Source organism: Stegostoma tigrinum, chromosome 1 (assembly GCF_030684315.1).
Source record: "Stegostoma tigrinum isolate sSteTig4 chromosome 1, sSteTig4.hap1, whole genome shotgun sequence".
NCBI classification, from domain to species: Eukaryota; Metazoa; Chordata; class Chondrichthyes; order Orectolobiformes; family Stegostomatidae; genus Stegostoma; species Stegostoma tigrinum.
The window spans coordinates 76,659,278-76,676,757 of NC_081354.1; the positions used below are offsets into that span (position 1 = coordinate 76,659,278).

The 17,480-nt window shown below is 40.3% G+C and overlaps 1 protein-coding gene across 1 annotated transcript in view; it reads left to right on the forward strand.

The window, feature by feature from the left end:
- The first annotated feature begins 458 nt into the window (after positions 1-458).
- shroom3 (shroom family member 3) overlaps positions 459-17,480 on the forward strand; it is a 402,329-nt gene continuing 385,307 nt past the window's right edge. The window contains exon 1 of the mRNA XM_059646412.1: positions 459-1,490. Within this exon, the coding sequence (XP_059502395.1) occupies positions 1,341-1,490 (150 nt within the window). The 5' untranslated portion in view covers positions 459-1,340. The remainder of the gene's footprint in view (positions 1,491-17,480) is intronic.

Below are 17,480 nucleotides of genomic sequence, written 5' to 3' on the forward strand. Positions count from 1 at the left end.
ACTTCAAATACACCTGGTGTCGTGTGACTTCTAGCAAAACTTCATCATCGGTCCAGGTTTTGTGTCATCCGCACATCGCTTCTTGCTGTGAGCTTGATGTGAGCAATATCAGCAGGAAGCGAGGCGGACTGCTCGCTTCCCTCATGTCTGAGACCTGACACTAGTATCATACATTCAAAAGGCGTTGTGTGAACATGCTACTTTAAGGGAAACGATGAGCTGTGGCTGCTGTACAGCATAAGATTACTGCGGTCAATTGCCCACGGCTCGGCTGGCTCTCCTTTCGGTTTTGAGGGTAACAGGGAGCCAAGCCTCATCCCGAAGCTTTTTCCAGGAGCCTCAGGCGAGCGGGAGCGTCCGCCCTGGAGGCGCTGCTGAGCAGGGCGCATGCGGGACCGGGTGCCTGCAAACTTCCTGGTCAGTGTGAATGGGCGAGAGGCTGGCATAGGGCGGAAGAGATAGCATAGGGGAGGGAGAGAAAGTGGTGGGGAGTCTGTGCTGCTGTTGCGACTGAGAAACTCCGAGAGCCGCCAGTGGAGAGACAGGAGTAAAGCGAGGAGGCGCTGTTGGGAGGAACTGCAGCGGCGGCTGGGGGAGGCGGCTCCAGCTGAATGAGCCCAGGCTCCGACCACCGACAGGGACACTGACTCCAGCATGCACTCCCAGTGCCAACTCCTCCTGCTCCACAAATCCAACTTCCAGCGACTCGGCAACAGGCTGCATTGCTACCCCCTGTGATTATAACCTGTGATCTTTGCTGGAGGAGATTGCATGGAAGAACAAAACAGCCCCAGGTGACTGGAAATACACCCCCCGCCTCTTCTTGTGATTTCTTTTGACAGGCGAGCATCAGGAGCCAGGAGCAGTGACGGGAAAGCGCCTTCTCTCTCCCCACGCCCGAAGCTCAGTTGTAATGGTAAATATGAATCGAATGGAGAGCGCATAATCAATCAAGTGAAAAGTTTCTGCACGCTGCTTGCTGCTTTTCTAGGTATTTCTGTGCTCGTTTTGAAGAAAAACGCTCCTGTCATTTTAAAGGAATTTTAGCTGCATTTATTTTGCTCAACCATAAAGGGAGAGAGAAAAGAAACATTGTGGAAATGCGTGCAAGCATCTTGCAGTCTGCCATTGAGGTGGTGTGTTGAAGGAATGGTGCTAAGTGAAATGCACTAGTCCAGACACTGTTTCTGCGGAGAAACAGAGCAGTCGGGCAGACACCAGGGTTTTGTCTCTTCCCCCCACCCCGAGCAAGTTTCATTGCAAAAACAAAAATTGCATTTCGGAGCCTTTTATCGGAGTATTTCATTTGTGTGTAAAAAGAGAGGGGGTGGGGTGGAAGGATGCACCCCAGCGTGTACAGAGCAAAAGTCGAGAAGCTGAAAGGGAGACACAACTGTGTGACTGTGGAAGTGTTTCTGCAGGGAGGCGCTCCCTGGGGATTCAGTCTGAAAGGTGGCCTTGAACATGGGGAGCCGCTGATCATCTCCAAGGTAAGATGTGATTCTCTCTCACACACACACATACACACACAGGGGGAAATAAGCAAAACAGCGCATTCTGCTTTCTTAATACAGCATTGGCTGTGCATAGATCGTGTAGAAACTGTTAATGCATGGCCGTCCTTGATTGGTGTTTTGAACTGTATCGGAGAAAATTGAGTTTTGAAGCGCTAATTTTCGGTGCTGGGTTAGTTTCAGTTCGATCGTTCCACACGACTGTTGCCTTTAATCCCGATTTTTGTTTCTTTTTGGTAAGAAAATCCCTAACGAGTCACATTGTCAGGAGGGACTCGTTTGAGCTTCCCCCCTGAATAAAGTGAGATGAAACGTCTGGACTGAAGGAATAAACGAGTACGAGGGATCCGGTTTCCACAACAACCCTCTCCTTTAATAGCAAACATGCCGGGATGGAGAGAGTGATGCCGCTGGGAGCTGCATCACTTGGAGTAGTTCACATACCAGCACATTGCGGCGATGTACGAACCTCTGCTTTGGGCTCAGCTTACACGTCAGAGCTTGGCATTACAGAACCAGCAGCACAGTTTAAGTAACGCTGTCGCTGGATGATAAAGTTCTGCCGACCCGTTTATTGAGATTGTTGAAGACTCAGTAATATTTGTTCTGCTGTGATCCTCCTTCATTGGTACTGTGAGTGCTGGAGGGAAACATAGCTATGTTTCTCCTGTCGGCCCCGCGTTTCAATTTGGCCTGAAGCAGTGGGCTAGGTGGAGACTGAAGTTTAGATGCAATCATTTGGAGAGTAAAATTGCGATTCTCCCCTGGTGGTCCCATAATTGAGCTGCAGAGGGGCGTAATCAGAGCAGGGCTAACAGGTATTGAGGATGTTTTACAGCTGTAGCAAGAGCTTTTGATTTGATTTATTGTTATCACGTACCTAAGCATAGTGAAACGTTTTGCTTTGCAAGCAAAAACAAGGACATACAGATCATAGGTTGCTTTGACAGAGCCAGGCACCCAAGATTAAGGCTGCAGAAGAGGTGCACAAGGCAAGGTCAACATTAGATTGGAATTAGAGAGGTCTATTCAGCAGTCTAATAACAACAGGAAACAAGCTGTTTTCGAACTTGTTGGTCCATGTTGTTCAAGATTCTGTATCTTCCGTCTGACAGGAGAGGTTGGAAAAGAGCATTACCAGAGTGGGAGGGGCCTTTGATGATGTTGGCAACCTTACAGTAGCAAGAAGGGTAAACGGAGTCCATGGATGGGACGTTGGCTTCCGTAATGCTTCCTGTATGAGATGGGGACTGTAAGGCAGATGAAAACTTGTGCGACACATGGAAACTCAGTTTTATTTATGTGTGCATTTATTTTGTGCCGTTATATGTGTGTCAAACAAATAAAGGCTATTGTCGCATTGTCACACCATATTATGATGCGACTAAGACATTTTGCTTGTACTGACTAGGTTAACAATTTTTTTTACTGATTTTTACACTTCTTAAAATACCTGGACATACCTGCAGTAGAAAATTCCCCCTTGCTGCATGAAAAGGACCCAGGGAGAAGAGTCGTCTTGATGTTCAATCCTGTGAGAATTACTGGCAAGTTGCTTGTTACCAAACCCATCACCACATCCCCACCGCACCCCCGCCCCACCATGCTCCCCAGAAGGCCGTCCCAAATCAATTCCTTAGAAAATACCTAAAGTCCAATGATTCTGATAACAGAATTAGAATTAGCTTTATTGTCACGTGTTCGTGAGTGCAATGAAAAATTTACAAAGACACCACTTACTGCGCCATCTTAAGTACAAAGATACCCAAGTACACATACTTAAGTGCAGATTCTTTGGTATGAAATAGAAAAATTAAGAAATAAGAAGTCCAGCATAGGAATAAAATAGAAAAATAAAGAAATAAAAAGTATACAATTTTCAGTCCTTCCACTCAGTCTGTGCAACTTCAGTTCATGAACTCCATCTCAATATGAATCGTCAGCCCAAGAGGGGTGAGAATAGAAGGAAGTCTTCTTTTAACAGAAGCTAGATAATGAGTCATTCTGCTGGTGCTCATGAATAACTGCTCTCAAGAAGTTGAAGTCGGAGTGTGCCTTGTGGAGCCTTTATTCTCATCTCGTGTTTTGTTTGATAATGTGGTAGTTTTCTATAATATAGGTTCTGGCAGCACTACTCTTACAAAAACAAAGGCTAATCACTCAGTGCACAAGAAGGTTGTGCTGCCCTTGCACTCCTCTATTGTTTCTCTGTGTGGGTGTTGTGAGCCAATTGCATTGTGGTAGCTTGGTAAGAAGATTTCCAAGAATGAGATGTTCCTGATGTGTGAAGGTTCATGTACCCCAGTACTGAAAAGGTGATGAATTCTGAATATTATGATACTCTTGTTTAGTAATAATTTCCATCAACTATTATAAAGTATTGGTAATCTATGGGTGGAATCTTAAAAAAAAGGAATATTACTAAAAATGGGTTGAACAAGAAAGAGAAGGCTGATGAAATAATTATGTTAGCAAAAAAAATTCAGAATGTTGGGAAGAGCATTGTATCTGTCTAAACTGTCAATTGTGTATTGGTGTTCTGTAATATTTGAGAGCTTTCAAATTTTATGGGAGCTAGTGTAAGATATAGAATTTCAAAACCTATTATCAGATGCAGTACATCAAAACATGTTATTTTCATGATTGAATCATTTTCCATTTCTTACTTCTACCCTCTGCTGATAATATAATTTCAACACAATTACACTTCATAGCTGAAAACACAAAGCAAGTTACCATTTTGTTCCACAGTCTAATCGGTTTTGCTTTGGTGACCGAACTCCCGGACTTCTGTGCACAGTTTTGGCTGTTATATGTAAAGTAGTAGCATACTGAAAATCCACTATTTTGATTTCTGAATGAGAAAGTTCTCCAAAGATAAAGATTTGAGTAAGTAAAGCCTACATTATCTAGAGTTTAGAAGGATGAGAGATGGTCACACTGAAATATATAAAGTTCTGATGGAGCTTGATAGGGTAGATACTGACAGTTTTTTCCCCTGGTTGCACAATCTAGATCATGAGGCTACCATCATAGTAGACTATTTAGAACTGTGATGTAATGAAATTTCCTCATTTAAAGGATTACAAATCTTTCAACCTCCCTACTTAAGGGAGTTTTGAATGCCTCAGTCTTTGAATATATTTAAGGCTAATGTTTATGGCCGATTCTTGGGTATCCAGGGAATCAGTGGATCAGTGAGGTAGAATAATAGCAAAGCAAGCTTAAGGACCCATGTGGCTAATTCATCATCCTAGTTCTTATATAATTGGCGTCCTTGATCTTAGCTTAGAAGGAGAACAACCAGCCAATGATGCACTCTTCTGTCGCAGATAGCGACCGCTATATTAACATTTGATGATGAAGCACATTGTTGGATAGTGATTTTGCTTGTATTTAGATAACTGATATGTTTGTTGTTCAGGCTAGCAATGAAGAATAAATACCTAAGTACTTGAGAATGACAGGTGATAATGAGAATGTTTCTATTAAACAGTGAGTGCTGCAAAGGCCAGAGGAAGAGCAAATTAATGGGAAGAAAGTATCAAAGTGCCTTATTGATTCTTGGGACATTTCATATTTTTGCATCTTTCCCCTTCCTTAGTGTGACAATACTATGGGTTTAAGAGGTGTATTTTGCCCTTTTTTGAGGAGAGGTTTTGAACCATAGATACCAAGCTGTCTCTTCCAAGCCAATGAAGTAAACAACTTGTGAGGCCTTGGGTTTTTTTAATTGGAGCAATACATGCAGCATGAATGAGTGGAGCCGGGCTCCCACAAAACCAGGGTTGTAGTTTAGCTTTCAGTAGTTGTTGGGTTTTGAAGTTGGTTGTGGAAGCTGTCATATCTCCTGTCCACCAAAATTTTCTATTGGTGTTCTTTTCTTCTTGACTGAAGAAACATCGCATGTGAGACAGTGTATGTTACTGAACTTGTTTTTGCAAAGGGTGTATTTATAGGTTATTGCTATATTGGACCACTTGCCTTTTAATAGTTAAATAGTCTATTATTCTGTTACATTTTCCAATAGAGTTATACCAATTCTTCTTTGTTTTATTTGTTTTTTTAACTATAGGCTAAGAATAAAGTATGTTTTGCTTAAAACCAAGTAGTGTGACTTAGTTATATTTGAAAACCAGATCCTTGCACTTGCCTTTTTAAATAAAATTTAGGGTCTAGGCTGTCTCCTAGATATACTTGAAGGGGATTTATTCTGGCCCATAATATTTGTGCAATCTCTCTGATTCACTTGAGCATTTTTGGCATGATAAACTGTAAAAGCAAAGTTCAATTAGTTAAGGATATCATTAGAACTTTGATGTTTAATTTCTTCTTTAGGCTAGTTGACTTACTTAAACTAAACCATTGAACAAATATTTGACTTCTATAACTAGTGTCCCAAATAGTTCAGTGAAAAGATAACAAAAATCGTGACACAGAATCTTGAGGCATATGGTGTTATTTTAGTGGTGTTATAATTCCTATTGGTATTAGGTAAACAAAACTCTTATGAAATTTTGCTGGGAATGGATTGTAGGAGAAGGAAATACACAAAACAATAGAACATAGAACAGTACAGCACAGAACAGGCCCTTCAGCCCACAATGTTGTGCTGACCATTGATCCTCATGTATGCACCCTCAAATTTCTGTGCACATATGCATGTCCAGCAGTCTCTTAAATGACCCCAATGACCTTGCTTCCACAACTGCTGCTGGCAACGCATTCCATGCTCTCACAACTCTCTGTGTAAAGAACCCGCCTCTGACATCCCCTCTATACTTTCCTCCAACCAGCTTAAAACTATGACCCCTCATGTTAGCCATTTCTGCCCTGGGAAATAGTCTCTGGCTATCAACTCTATCTATGCCTCTCATTATCTTGTATACCTCAGTTAGGTCCCCCTCCTCCTCCTTTTCTCCAATGAAAAAAGTCCGAGCTCAGTCAACCTCTCTTCATAAGATAAGCCCTCCAGTCCAGGCAGTATCCTGGTAAACCTCCTCTGAACCCTCTCCAAAGCATCCACATCTTTCCTATAATAGGGCAACCAGAACTGGATGCAGTATTCCAAGTGCGGTCTAACCAAAGTTTTATAGAGCTGCAACAAGATCTCACGACTCTTAAACTCAATCCCCCTGTTAATGAAAGCCAAAACACCATATGCTTTCTTAACAACCCTGTCCACTTGGGTGGCCATTTTAAGGGATCTATGTATCTGCACACCAAGATCCCTCTGTTCCTCCACACTGCCAAGAATCCTATCCTTAATCCTGTACTCGGCTTTCAAATTTGACCTTCCAAAATGCATCACCTCACATTTATCCAGGTAGAACTCCATCTGCCACCTCTCAGCCCATCTCTGCATCCTGTCAATGTCCCGCTGCAGCCTACAACAGCCCTCTATACTGTCAACGACACCTCCAACCTTCGTGTCGTCTGCAAACTTGCTGACCCATCCTTCAATCCCCTCATCCAAGTCATTAATAAAAATTACAAACAGTAGAGGCCCAAGGACAGAGCCCTGTGGAACACCACTCACCACTGACTTCCAGGCAGAATATTTTCCTTCTACTACCACTCGCTGCCTTCTGTTGGCCAGCCAGTTCTGTATCCAGACAGCTAAGTTCCCCTGTATCCCATTCCTCCTCACTACATTGGACTGTTGGCTATTTTCAGCCACAATCTTGGTTAGTGATTTTTTTAGGCTACATTAATGAATATTTACTGCATTTGCATCTCTTTGCAACACAACAATTCTGTCTTCCAAGGACTGTTCAGAAAATGTTTTCCAGTTGCATCTGGAATTTCTCTAAGTAACACTTCAGCTAAGTTTTGAGTCTTTTGTCAAATCAATGTTTGGTAGCGCAGATTCAAATTAGTCAGTCAAGAATTGTATTTGATATTTGATTCATAAACCTCTGAAGTTTGAATTTATCTTTTGGAAATAGATTTTTATCATTCTGAGTACATGGAACAATGCATTACATTACATTACATTACTTAGTTAAAGCCTGGTGTAGAGTGGCATGCAGAATCCTGCATTCAAAGACTTGAAAAACTCTGTGACGAGCGATTCTGAGCCAAAAAGAGCCCGTTTTCTTTTTGTGAACTTGTGAAATATGACCTAAAGTAGTCTTTTTCATAATATTGTGCAAATTTACAACTTTTCAAGATTGTTTGAAGTTAGTTTCTCTGCCAGTGGGCTCATTTTCCTATTTGCTCAATAAAAAACGTTTCTGAAAAGGGGGATAAAAAGACTGAAGAAGAGGCTTCCATCCAAACTGACATCAAGGTCCATGTTTAAGAAGCAGTCTCATAGAAGCTGGGAAGTGAACATGTGGAATGTAGCTGAAATTTTGGCTGTGTTCCAGCGTTGGCAAAGGAATGCCAAAAACATGTGCAGCTTAGTCAGCCTGGTTTGCTTAAACCGTAAAAGGGCCATCATTTTGAAAGGACTGTTCTAGACTTCCTAGTCTACCTGTTAGACAGTAAGTTCTTTTATGAAAAAAATAGTTAAATTGGAAAAATCTATATTTAATCAGTCGGTTTTCTAGTGTGGAAGCAGAAAGGAAGTGGTGTGTTAATCTATTTGTCAAAGAACAGTAAGATTAAGAAAATTTGCCTGTAGTTCAGGTTTGTACTGATGGCTGTATTGTGGTTGGCTTGGCAAAGGGTTCATATTTTTAACGTTCATATTGGCATTATACTAATAGTAAAAAAACATTTTTTTTCCTGGTCAGTAGTAATTGCATTAAAACTTCCAAATGGGAGATCTTGGATAAAGTGCAATGTAGCAGCAGACCCTATAATTTAATCTCTATGTTTTTCATATTGGTTTCTCGATGATTGTGTAATTGGATCATTTTGTTTACCAGGTGTTCTCGAGTTAAATTGCCTTTTTAAATTCTGCAGCAGCTCACAGTCGTTTATTTGAACACATTGCATTTTGCAGTAGATAGTTAGCCTCTGAATCATGACCATTGCCATACACAATATTTTCTGTTTTTTAATAAAAATTTTTGCATTTATCATGATCCGGATGGGCTGATTCACTCCTTGCATCAAACATTAGGTAGAGCAACATGCCAGATGCAAAGTATTACCAAATTCATAGATAATGGGAACTGCAGATGCTGGAGAATTCCAAGATAATAAAATGAGAGGCTGGATGAACACAGCAGGCCAAGCAGCATCTCAGGAGCACAAAAGCTGACGTTTCGGGCCTAGACCCTTCATCAGAGAGGGGGATGGGGAGAGGGAGCTGGAATAAATAGGGAGAGAGGGGGAGGCGGACCGAAGATGGAGAGTAAAGAAGATAGGTGGAGAGAGTATAGGTGGGGAGGTAGGGAGGGGATAGGTCAGTCCAGGGACAGACCAAATTCATAGATATTCTTTCCATTTTACAGAAATAATTTCGTAATGGAAAACAGCATGGGGAGGGATTTTACTCTTCATGCTATAAAAAGCCTTTCGTGATTCACATTAAAACAATGTCTATTTGAAGTTTTGTGCAGATCTGATTACTAAACCTGATGTTTTACCTGACTACTTTATGAAGTCCAAACAGATTACAAATTGTATCTTGTTGATATTGCATTACTACTGATGACAAGCTCAAGCTTTCATCAAAATGAGTGAAGAGATATTTCATTTTACTGCTTGTACTTTCATGCATTACTGAAATATGGCTTTACTATAAGGGGAACTTTGTAAAAGTTCGCAATCATTAACAAAATATTCTTTTCATCAACAAAACTGTCCTTAAGCTCCCTAGTTTATCCCTTACTCCATATCTAACTATGGTTTGATAAGATAAAATAAAAATGCTGGAGTTACAAAATATATAACTTTAAAAGAGACAGGCTTCTGTGTCTGATGGGAAGCTTCATATATCCGCCATTTCTGATTTTGATTTTAAGTGTTATATAGTCACTTGTGAGATATTGAGCCAATTTGTTTGTCAGGTATAATTGAAAATCCACAGATCCTTATCATGTATCAACTGTGTATAGAGTGCTGCTGAAAGGTCTCATTCCTGCTTCTGTGTAGTGCTCTGGCTTTCAACACAGGGAGGATTTTCTTCCTCGTACTGTGGCTGCATTTGCTGTCGTTACATCTCCTGGCAAGTTCTGTGAATAAATACAGAACTTTACCTCCTATTTGCTTTCTTTAACAAAAAAAAATTCCCTTCTTTTAAAAAAAGTGACACCAGAGACATTGCCCCCTGAATTCAGGAATACAGGAAGGCCTGACACCCGTGCTTGCACTGAATGAATAACATGGGTTCCTTTTCTATCACTACCTCCTGAAAGAGCAAACCCAATATCTTGAGTTCCATCTTTATCATTGCTGCCTCTTTTTCCACCATGTGTTGCTGCTTCTTTAAGAGAATGAAAGGTCTACCTTGCCCTTTAATAGTCTTATGACTGTTGCCTCTGGTGACTGCCAACTTGAGAATATTCAAAGCTATACGCATAGCTCTGCTTCATAAAGAATCAAAATGATTTGGAATGATCCATAGGGTTTCTGTTATCTCTCTTTCATTCTAGCAAAGATTAGCGTGGATCTGCTCTTTGATTTCGATTCTAATAATACATATGCCCCAAATTTGAATCAAAGCTGGTCTGAGAATTGTTTGCCTTGAACATGGCGAGCAAGCTTCTGAAAGATTCGATACATCTGCCCTTGTATCCAATTTAAAATCAATTTTCTTGTCTCCAACCATGATCTCAACATTCCAGGCTTGCTCTTATGGGTCTGCGCATCTAGCCGAGCTGGCACGTTGCACTGGTTCTGCCACATCCCAAAGGAAGAATTCATCCTCTGCTCCATTGTCCTCTGCTGCTGAAACACAGATTACTGTGGCGTCTGTTTAAATTTTGGTGCTGCTGCTGTAACATTATCTTCCTCTTGGCATTTGTGGCTCTCTATAAAACTAGCTAAATTTCTGCTGGTCAGATTCCTTAATGGCATCCCTGTTTCTTCATGTATTTGCCATTAGTGAATTTCTTTGAGCTTTCATTTCTTCTTTATGCCAGTAATCCACGTGAAACTACTTACTCAGAGTTCACTTGCTTTTGCTGGAAGCTTGCTGACTTTCCTGCAGTGAGCTATTTCCTGCATTTCTACAGCTTTTGTGCATGTTTTCCTTCTCCGTGGTTCGTTGCCTAGGTGAGCCTTGAGGTTGATCACTGTTGTTACTGTCATCTCATTTTACTGTTGGGTTTCCCTTTGGGAATTTGCCATGCTCCCAGAGTCAGATTGCTGGGCTAGTTTCAATTTTCACCTGTAGCATGAAACTCCACTGGGCTTCACTTCAGGCACTCCTTGCCATTTGCCTCCAATTATCAAGGTCTGGTCACTGCTGCTAAGATGAGATCTATCTACTTGTGAGTGAGCATTGACAAGTGTTATTAAACATAACTGTATATGAGATATTCAGAGATAGCAAGAACTGCTGATGCTGGGTCAGAGGCAACACAGTGTGGAGTTAAAGGAACACAGCAGGTCAGGCAGCATCGGAGGAGTAGGGGGAGAGTCGATGTTTTGGGTCCGGGCCCTTCTTCTGAAGAAGTGAAGTTCTGAAGAAGTTTCCTGACCCGAAATGTCAACTCTCCAACTCCTCCGATGCTGCTTGACGTGCTGTGCTCCTCCAGTTCCAAACTATATTGACACAATATATGAGATGTGGTGGGAAGGGGTGTCTTCTAGAACCCTGCAGTCTCTGGTTTTATTTCCATATGATCTGATGTCACCACAACATAGTTCAATTTGACCATGCCAACTGGCTATTCTTAGAGACAAGGTATAGTTAACGCCAGACACCACACCCTTTAAGGTCGCAGTTGAAACCTTCCCTAAATAAGTTGGCACATGTCAGTGTGAACTTTGAAAAAATTACCAATTGTCTCAGCGATTTGTCCTCAGCCAGTTCTAGTCAAATCATTGATATTGCTGAAAAGGTTTGCATTGGATGGAATTGCAAAGTGGAAGACTTATATTTTCCAATCTTCAGGTAAATCTGCTGTTTGTCAGGAAGGTATGAATCTCCTTGAAAGCTGATTTACGATATGTGCCAGGCAAGTTTGCGCTCCAGTAAAAACAGAATACCATAGACACTGAAAAGTTGAAAAGCAAGTTGCTGGCAATATTCAGCAGATCTGGTGATAACTTTGGCAAAATAAACAAATTTTACACTATGAGTCAGATATTACTTGCAGAGCCTTGAGAAGATTGTGACCCCTTGGCCATTGTCATTGAATTGTAGGGCAGTGCAGAACCAAAGGGGGCAACTTGAGCCATTGTGTCAGTGCTGATTATTTAAAAGAGCTGCCCAATTACTCCCACTCTTCTGAATTTTTCAAGTGTTTCTCCAGCTCTCTCTTGTAAATATTATTGAATCTGCATCCACCACACTTCCAGGCAATGCATTCCAATTATTCTCAAAAATATTCTCCCGAATCTCCACTAAATAATCTGCCTTTAAAATCATCACCTTTGAACCAGTATTCTGTGCTCACCAGCTTACTTACTACCACTTCAAATAATGTGGTCTTATTGACTTTGTCAGAAGGCTTCATGATGTTGAAATTACAAAATTTTGTAAAATTACAAATGACGTGTTTCACCTCTGGCACTATTGCTTGCAATGATATTTTTTCATAGCTACAGACTACATTCTAGTGTAATTGGATGTGTTCTGTTGACATAGATACTTTCTAACCTAATTTAAAGGTGTTATTATGCACCTCTGAAGCAGGGAGCACTTGAACCCAAGTCTCCTGACCGAAAGATAGGGGCACTACCACTGCACCACTGAGCCCTCAGGGATGTGAATATGGAAAGTTTCTAATTAACCTGTTCAGAGATCTTATTGCATACATCTGGAGCAAGTGTGACCTGAACCTGGGCCTCCTGGACACTGCCATTATTTCAAAGTGGTTAAAAAATACAGAAAGATTACTTGGCCTGCTGTGTTCATCCAGCTCTACACCTTGTTATCTCATTATCATAAATATCTAATGTTTTGCAATGCAACATGACTTGTGAAGGTTATTTGCATTTTGCAAGCTTATTTTGTCATAATTGATCATGGTTGTTGCAAAATAACATCATATCTATGGTAATTTCCCAAAATAAATAGTAACAGATTTAATTTCAAAGAGCATCATAGCTAAGCTAACCCTACATTCAGATGAGGCTCGTGAGCAGTTGCAGATAGATTGAGGAATGGGAAGCTGGCTGGTTTTATTTTTCATTTGCTTTTTCCATGTTCAGGAGTGCTGAGGTCATTATTACAATGTTGCTGTAGCTGAGAACAATTAACTCAAATTAACTCAAACTCAGGAAATATATCTGGGACCTTTTGTCTATAATTCATTTTCAAGCAACTGAATCATCTGTGATATGTAGCAGACTTTAATACCCTTGACCTAGTTAGAGGTTTCCCTGCATTACGCTATCAATTGACTCCCAATTTCCAAAAGGACGAAACACATTCAACATGTGTCTGATATTTATTATTTGCCATCAGGTTTTGTAGTGTCTTCTACTGGCTTTAAAATATTACCAATGTTACTCTGATATGGATGTGTGGCACTGTCAATGTCTCATTCTCTCAAAGGCTCTAATTTTGGTGGAAAAGCCAGAAAAAATGTGATTTATTTTTCTGAAATTTTCTCAGCTCCTGAACGGATGTTACAACAGAAATGTTGGAGAACCCTTATGGATACGTATTCTCTCATCTCCAGAGTCATTCTACAATATGTAAGCAGATGGGCTGTTGCCCTGTTCAAAATTCACAAAATATTTATCTGCTTCTTCACTTTTCTTCTCACTGTTTTACTTCTATTTTTGGATGAAAGCATATGGACGTACACAAAAGCAACGAGTTCCCCCTCAAGATCAAAAACAAAGTTGCTGGAAAATCTCAGCAGGTCTGGCAGCATCCATGGAGGAGAAAACAGAGTTAACGTTTCAGGTCCGGTGACCCTTCCTCAGGATCCTTCCTCCCCCCTCAAGATATTGTTCTTACATCTGAATGTCTTTTTTTTGAATAAGATCATAATATTGCTGCATTTGACTTTTCTTTGCCTTTTCATGCACTTAAAAATTAATGGAAACGCAAACCTTCACTGTAGTACTGGAAAAGATTATATCTACAAAAATAATCTTTATGTATAGAATATATATTTTACAGTATTTCCACTAAATGTTTGTGAATTTCAGCATTTTGTTCCATTTTCTTTCTGTCAGGATGGATGAAATACTATTCCACCTTGCATGTAAGGTAAAGTAGTTGGCTGAGCAAAGTTCTCTAATTCTTATTACGTTGTTAGTGATCTTTCTCGGAATGAAGTTAAATCATTGCAGAACAATGACACTGAACTTCAACTAAACCTCCCAAAGAGAACTGATCTACGTTTTACTCCAGCTGTATACGTTCGCTGTTACTGAGAGATTTAACAAGGATGCCACTATGAAAGCAAAGTTTTGAGCAGTGCTGTAGCAGACTTGTGATCTTGAGTTCATAGCTACTAATTCTAGTTTGCATTCAACACCATATAATCTGAAAGAACTTCTGAAGGATTATTTCATTTATTCCATTCTGGTATTACAATCCCTAAGAGGTAGTTCAGGCAATGCATAAATTTCATTTGATCATTTCTGTTCTGCTTTCAGGGAACCTGGCAGCTACTGCTACCTATCTTGATCATCTTTAATGTGCAAATGGACTAAGGCTAATATTGACCAAGGAATGCACTATGTGATTGAGTTTTATGCCTATTAGAAAATTACCATTCATATATCTCACCAAAGTATTCAATACTGTCACCAAGGTAGGATTCTACAAAAAATGGTAAGAATGGCCTACAGAGCTCCTCAGTCGCATATTCTTTATGATGACATTCATTTTGCTGGACATTTTGACGACAGCACCTCTGACAATTTCATAGTGAAGTATGAAATGAAACAAGGTTGTGTCCAGGACTCAACGAAACAAGTGACTTGAGTCCTAGTTCAGAATTCTCTTAAGGCTAGCATGCAAGTTCACTTGGCAGTTAGGAAAGCAAATGCAATTTTGATGCTCATTTCTAGAAAGATTGAATACAAGTGCAGAGATGTACTGCTGAGTCTGTGTAATGCTCTGACCAGGCTGCATTTTGAATATTGTGAGCAGCTTTAGGCCCCATATCTAAGGGTGAATGTACTGGCATCAGAGAGACACCAGAAGAGATGTACAAGAATGGGTCTGTATTAGATAGCGTTTAGAAGGCTGAGGGGGAAATTACCAAAACTTACAGGATACCGAGAGACCTAGATAGAGCGGATGGGGAGAAGATGTTTCCACCAGTAGTAGAGTCTGTGATCCAAGGGCACAACCTTAGAGTGAAGGGACAACCCTTTAGAACTGAGTTAAGGAGGAATTTCTTCAGCCAAAAGGTGGTGAATCAGTGAAACTAATTGCTGCAGAGGGCTGTGGAGGCCAAGTCATTAAGTATATTTAAGACATAGGTAGGTTATTGATTGGTAAGCAGATCAAGGGTTATAAGGAGAAGGCAGGAAAGTGGGGTTGAGAAACTTATCAGCCATGACTCTTAACAAAGAATCATGAATGGCCTAATTCTGCTCCTCTACCTTATGGTGTTTTGTCCTATCCCATACCTTGCTGGTATCTTCACTTCTTTGCCTCTAACCTATTCTTTTCTAGCAGACATTGAATATAGTTACCTGCCAACTAGTTTAGGTGACAAGCTCTACAATTTCCTGAGACTGCAAGCAAAAACAAAAAATGTAGTATGAATTTATCGGGGAGCTTCTCGGTGCTAACATTGCAGCATCTGTCACTCACAAAAAAACTGTCAAAGATTCATAGATTGTTGCTCCTACGCCTACAATTTGTTGTTCTTGTGCTACTTCTGTAATGCTATAACCATTCAGAAAACTGTGGTTATGGGGCAGCATGTTATATCAAAGTAGTTGCCACCTTTGGTCAACTCACATAATGTGCATGCAATCACATCAAGCTGACTCTTTACAGCAAGATATAGGCTTCTGATATTTGTCTTTTCAGTGCTATGTTGTATGGCTGTGAAACATGGATGACTTACAACTATGAAGAAAAGGGTATTCAAGAACTTTAATCTGTTGTTTGTGACGCATTCTGGCCATGACATAGAAAGACAAAATCACAAATATGGCAGTCTGCTTAAGGGTGAAGCTGCCAAGTATGGTGGTCCTCATCAGGCAGAGGTGACTTAGTGTTTTCTCAGGGTGGAACATGATTAAATTCCTAAGAATTTTCTCTATAATGAGGTAGCTGGAGCCAGACAAAAAATATGTCACCCAAAGCACTGCTTCAAGAATTCGACATGATGGCTCTAAACATTAGTTCCTATCTCCCAGAGAGAGAATCAATCACAGAACAAAATGGTGCCATCACCTGTTGGCTGGCATATGCCACCATGATGATCAATGATTACAATGGGTGCCAACGTCAAAACCAACAATCCGCAACAAAACCCGATAACCACTTCAAATGAGACACATCTCACGGATCCTGTGTTTCATAAAAAGCTCTCTTCAGCTATTGGCTAAAGTAGACCAATTTAAGCTGCTGTGCTATGCCTAACTTACTTGAGTTGTTGCATGCCCATCATCATATGCAGATGGTAGGATGCCAATGACATCTGAGGAAGAGAGTTGTGGCCTCTATCACTTTGATTGACTTTGATTGTGAAGTCATTTCTTAGTAGTGGGAGGAAATGATGGAATCAAGAAAGCCCAATATTTCTGCAACATTCCTGAAATGTGCTGGAATGAAGGGAAGCAACAGAGAAAATTGAGAAAATTCTCCAAACAAGGGATCAGATTTCTAAAGATATGATTCATTTTACAACCAGCATAAATGTCTTTAAAGAGGAATTTGGCAATTTCGAGAGATTGAAGAACAGGATGTCAACACAATAAATTGAGGATTACATTCTGAATTAAATTAGCCTTATTATCACATGCTCGCATTCCGTCATATCAGCGAGACAAGTTAGGGAGCAAAAGATTAGACTCAATACAAGTTTTGGTGTGATATAGTTGAGAGGCTTTCAGGTTTATTTTAAGACAAATGGGCTGAAGTTAGGGCTCATAGAAATTCCATGTAACACAGTTTTATTGAAATTCTGTACCAATGTTATGGTACAGAGAGAGTGAACAGAGCAGTGGGAGGATTTAAACTGTAGGGCAATTGACAATAGATAAATTCAAGTGTAATCAATCAGTGTAAACTTGTAATCTTATGGAAGATAAATTACAAAACATAGAATTGAATAAGAAGAAAAGGAGAAAAGAATTATATTGAAAAGGATGCCAAGAAGTACAAACTGACCAGTATAAGAAATGTGATGAGAGAACTGGTGGTTCTAGCTAGAATGGAGAGCTTCTATTATTACCTTGATGGAAGTCATCTGGGGTGAGATTGAGCTAAATATTTCCAGATATAATATTTTCAGGTGACAGAAAAGAACAGGGGTGGTCTTATTAATTAATTACTGCATAATCTTGCATTTATTTTGTCTTTGTCATCTGCAATTACTTGCTAGCGAGTATGATTGTCCACCAAGGTAATTCCGTATCGCTGTTCATGGGCTCTTCAGATCCTTTAGTAGCTGATGAGCCAGATCCCAGAGCCACATCTCTGACCACACATTTGGCAAGTGTTTCTGGGAGATGGAATTGGTATTTGTTCTTGAGATTACTGGCATTATTTTCGCAAGTTCTTTTCTCGCACTTTTCACTTGTTGACAGATGTTCACATAGAATTGTGTCCATTCATACAGGAGGCTTCCCTCAATCAGGTACTTCTGAGTGAAGGTCACCCAGGTGTTAATGTCAATTTATGTAGTGCCTTTAACCAAAGAGAATTGCTTTTGTTTTGGTTGTCATGTAACGGAAATATAGTACCAGCCATGG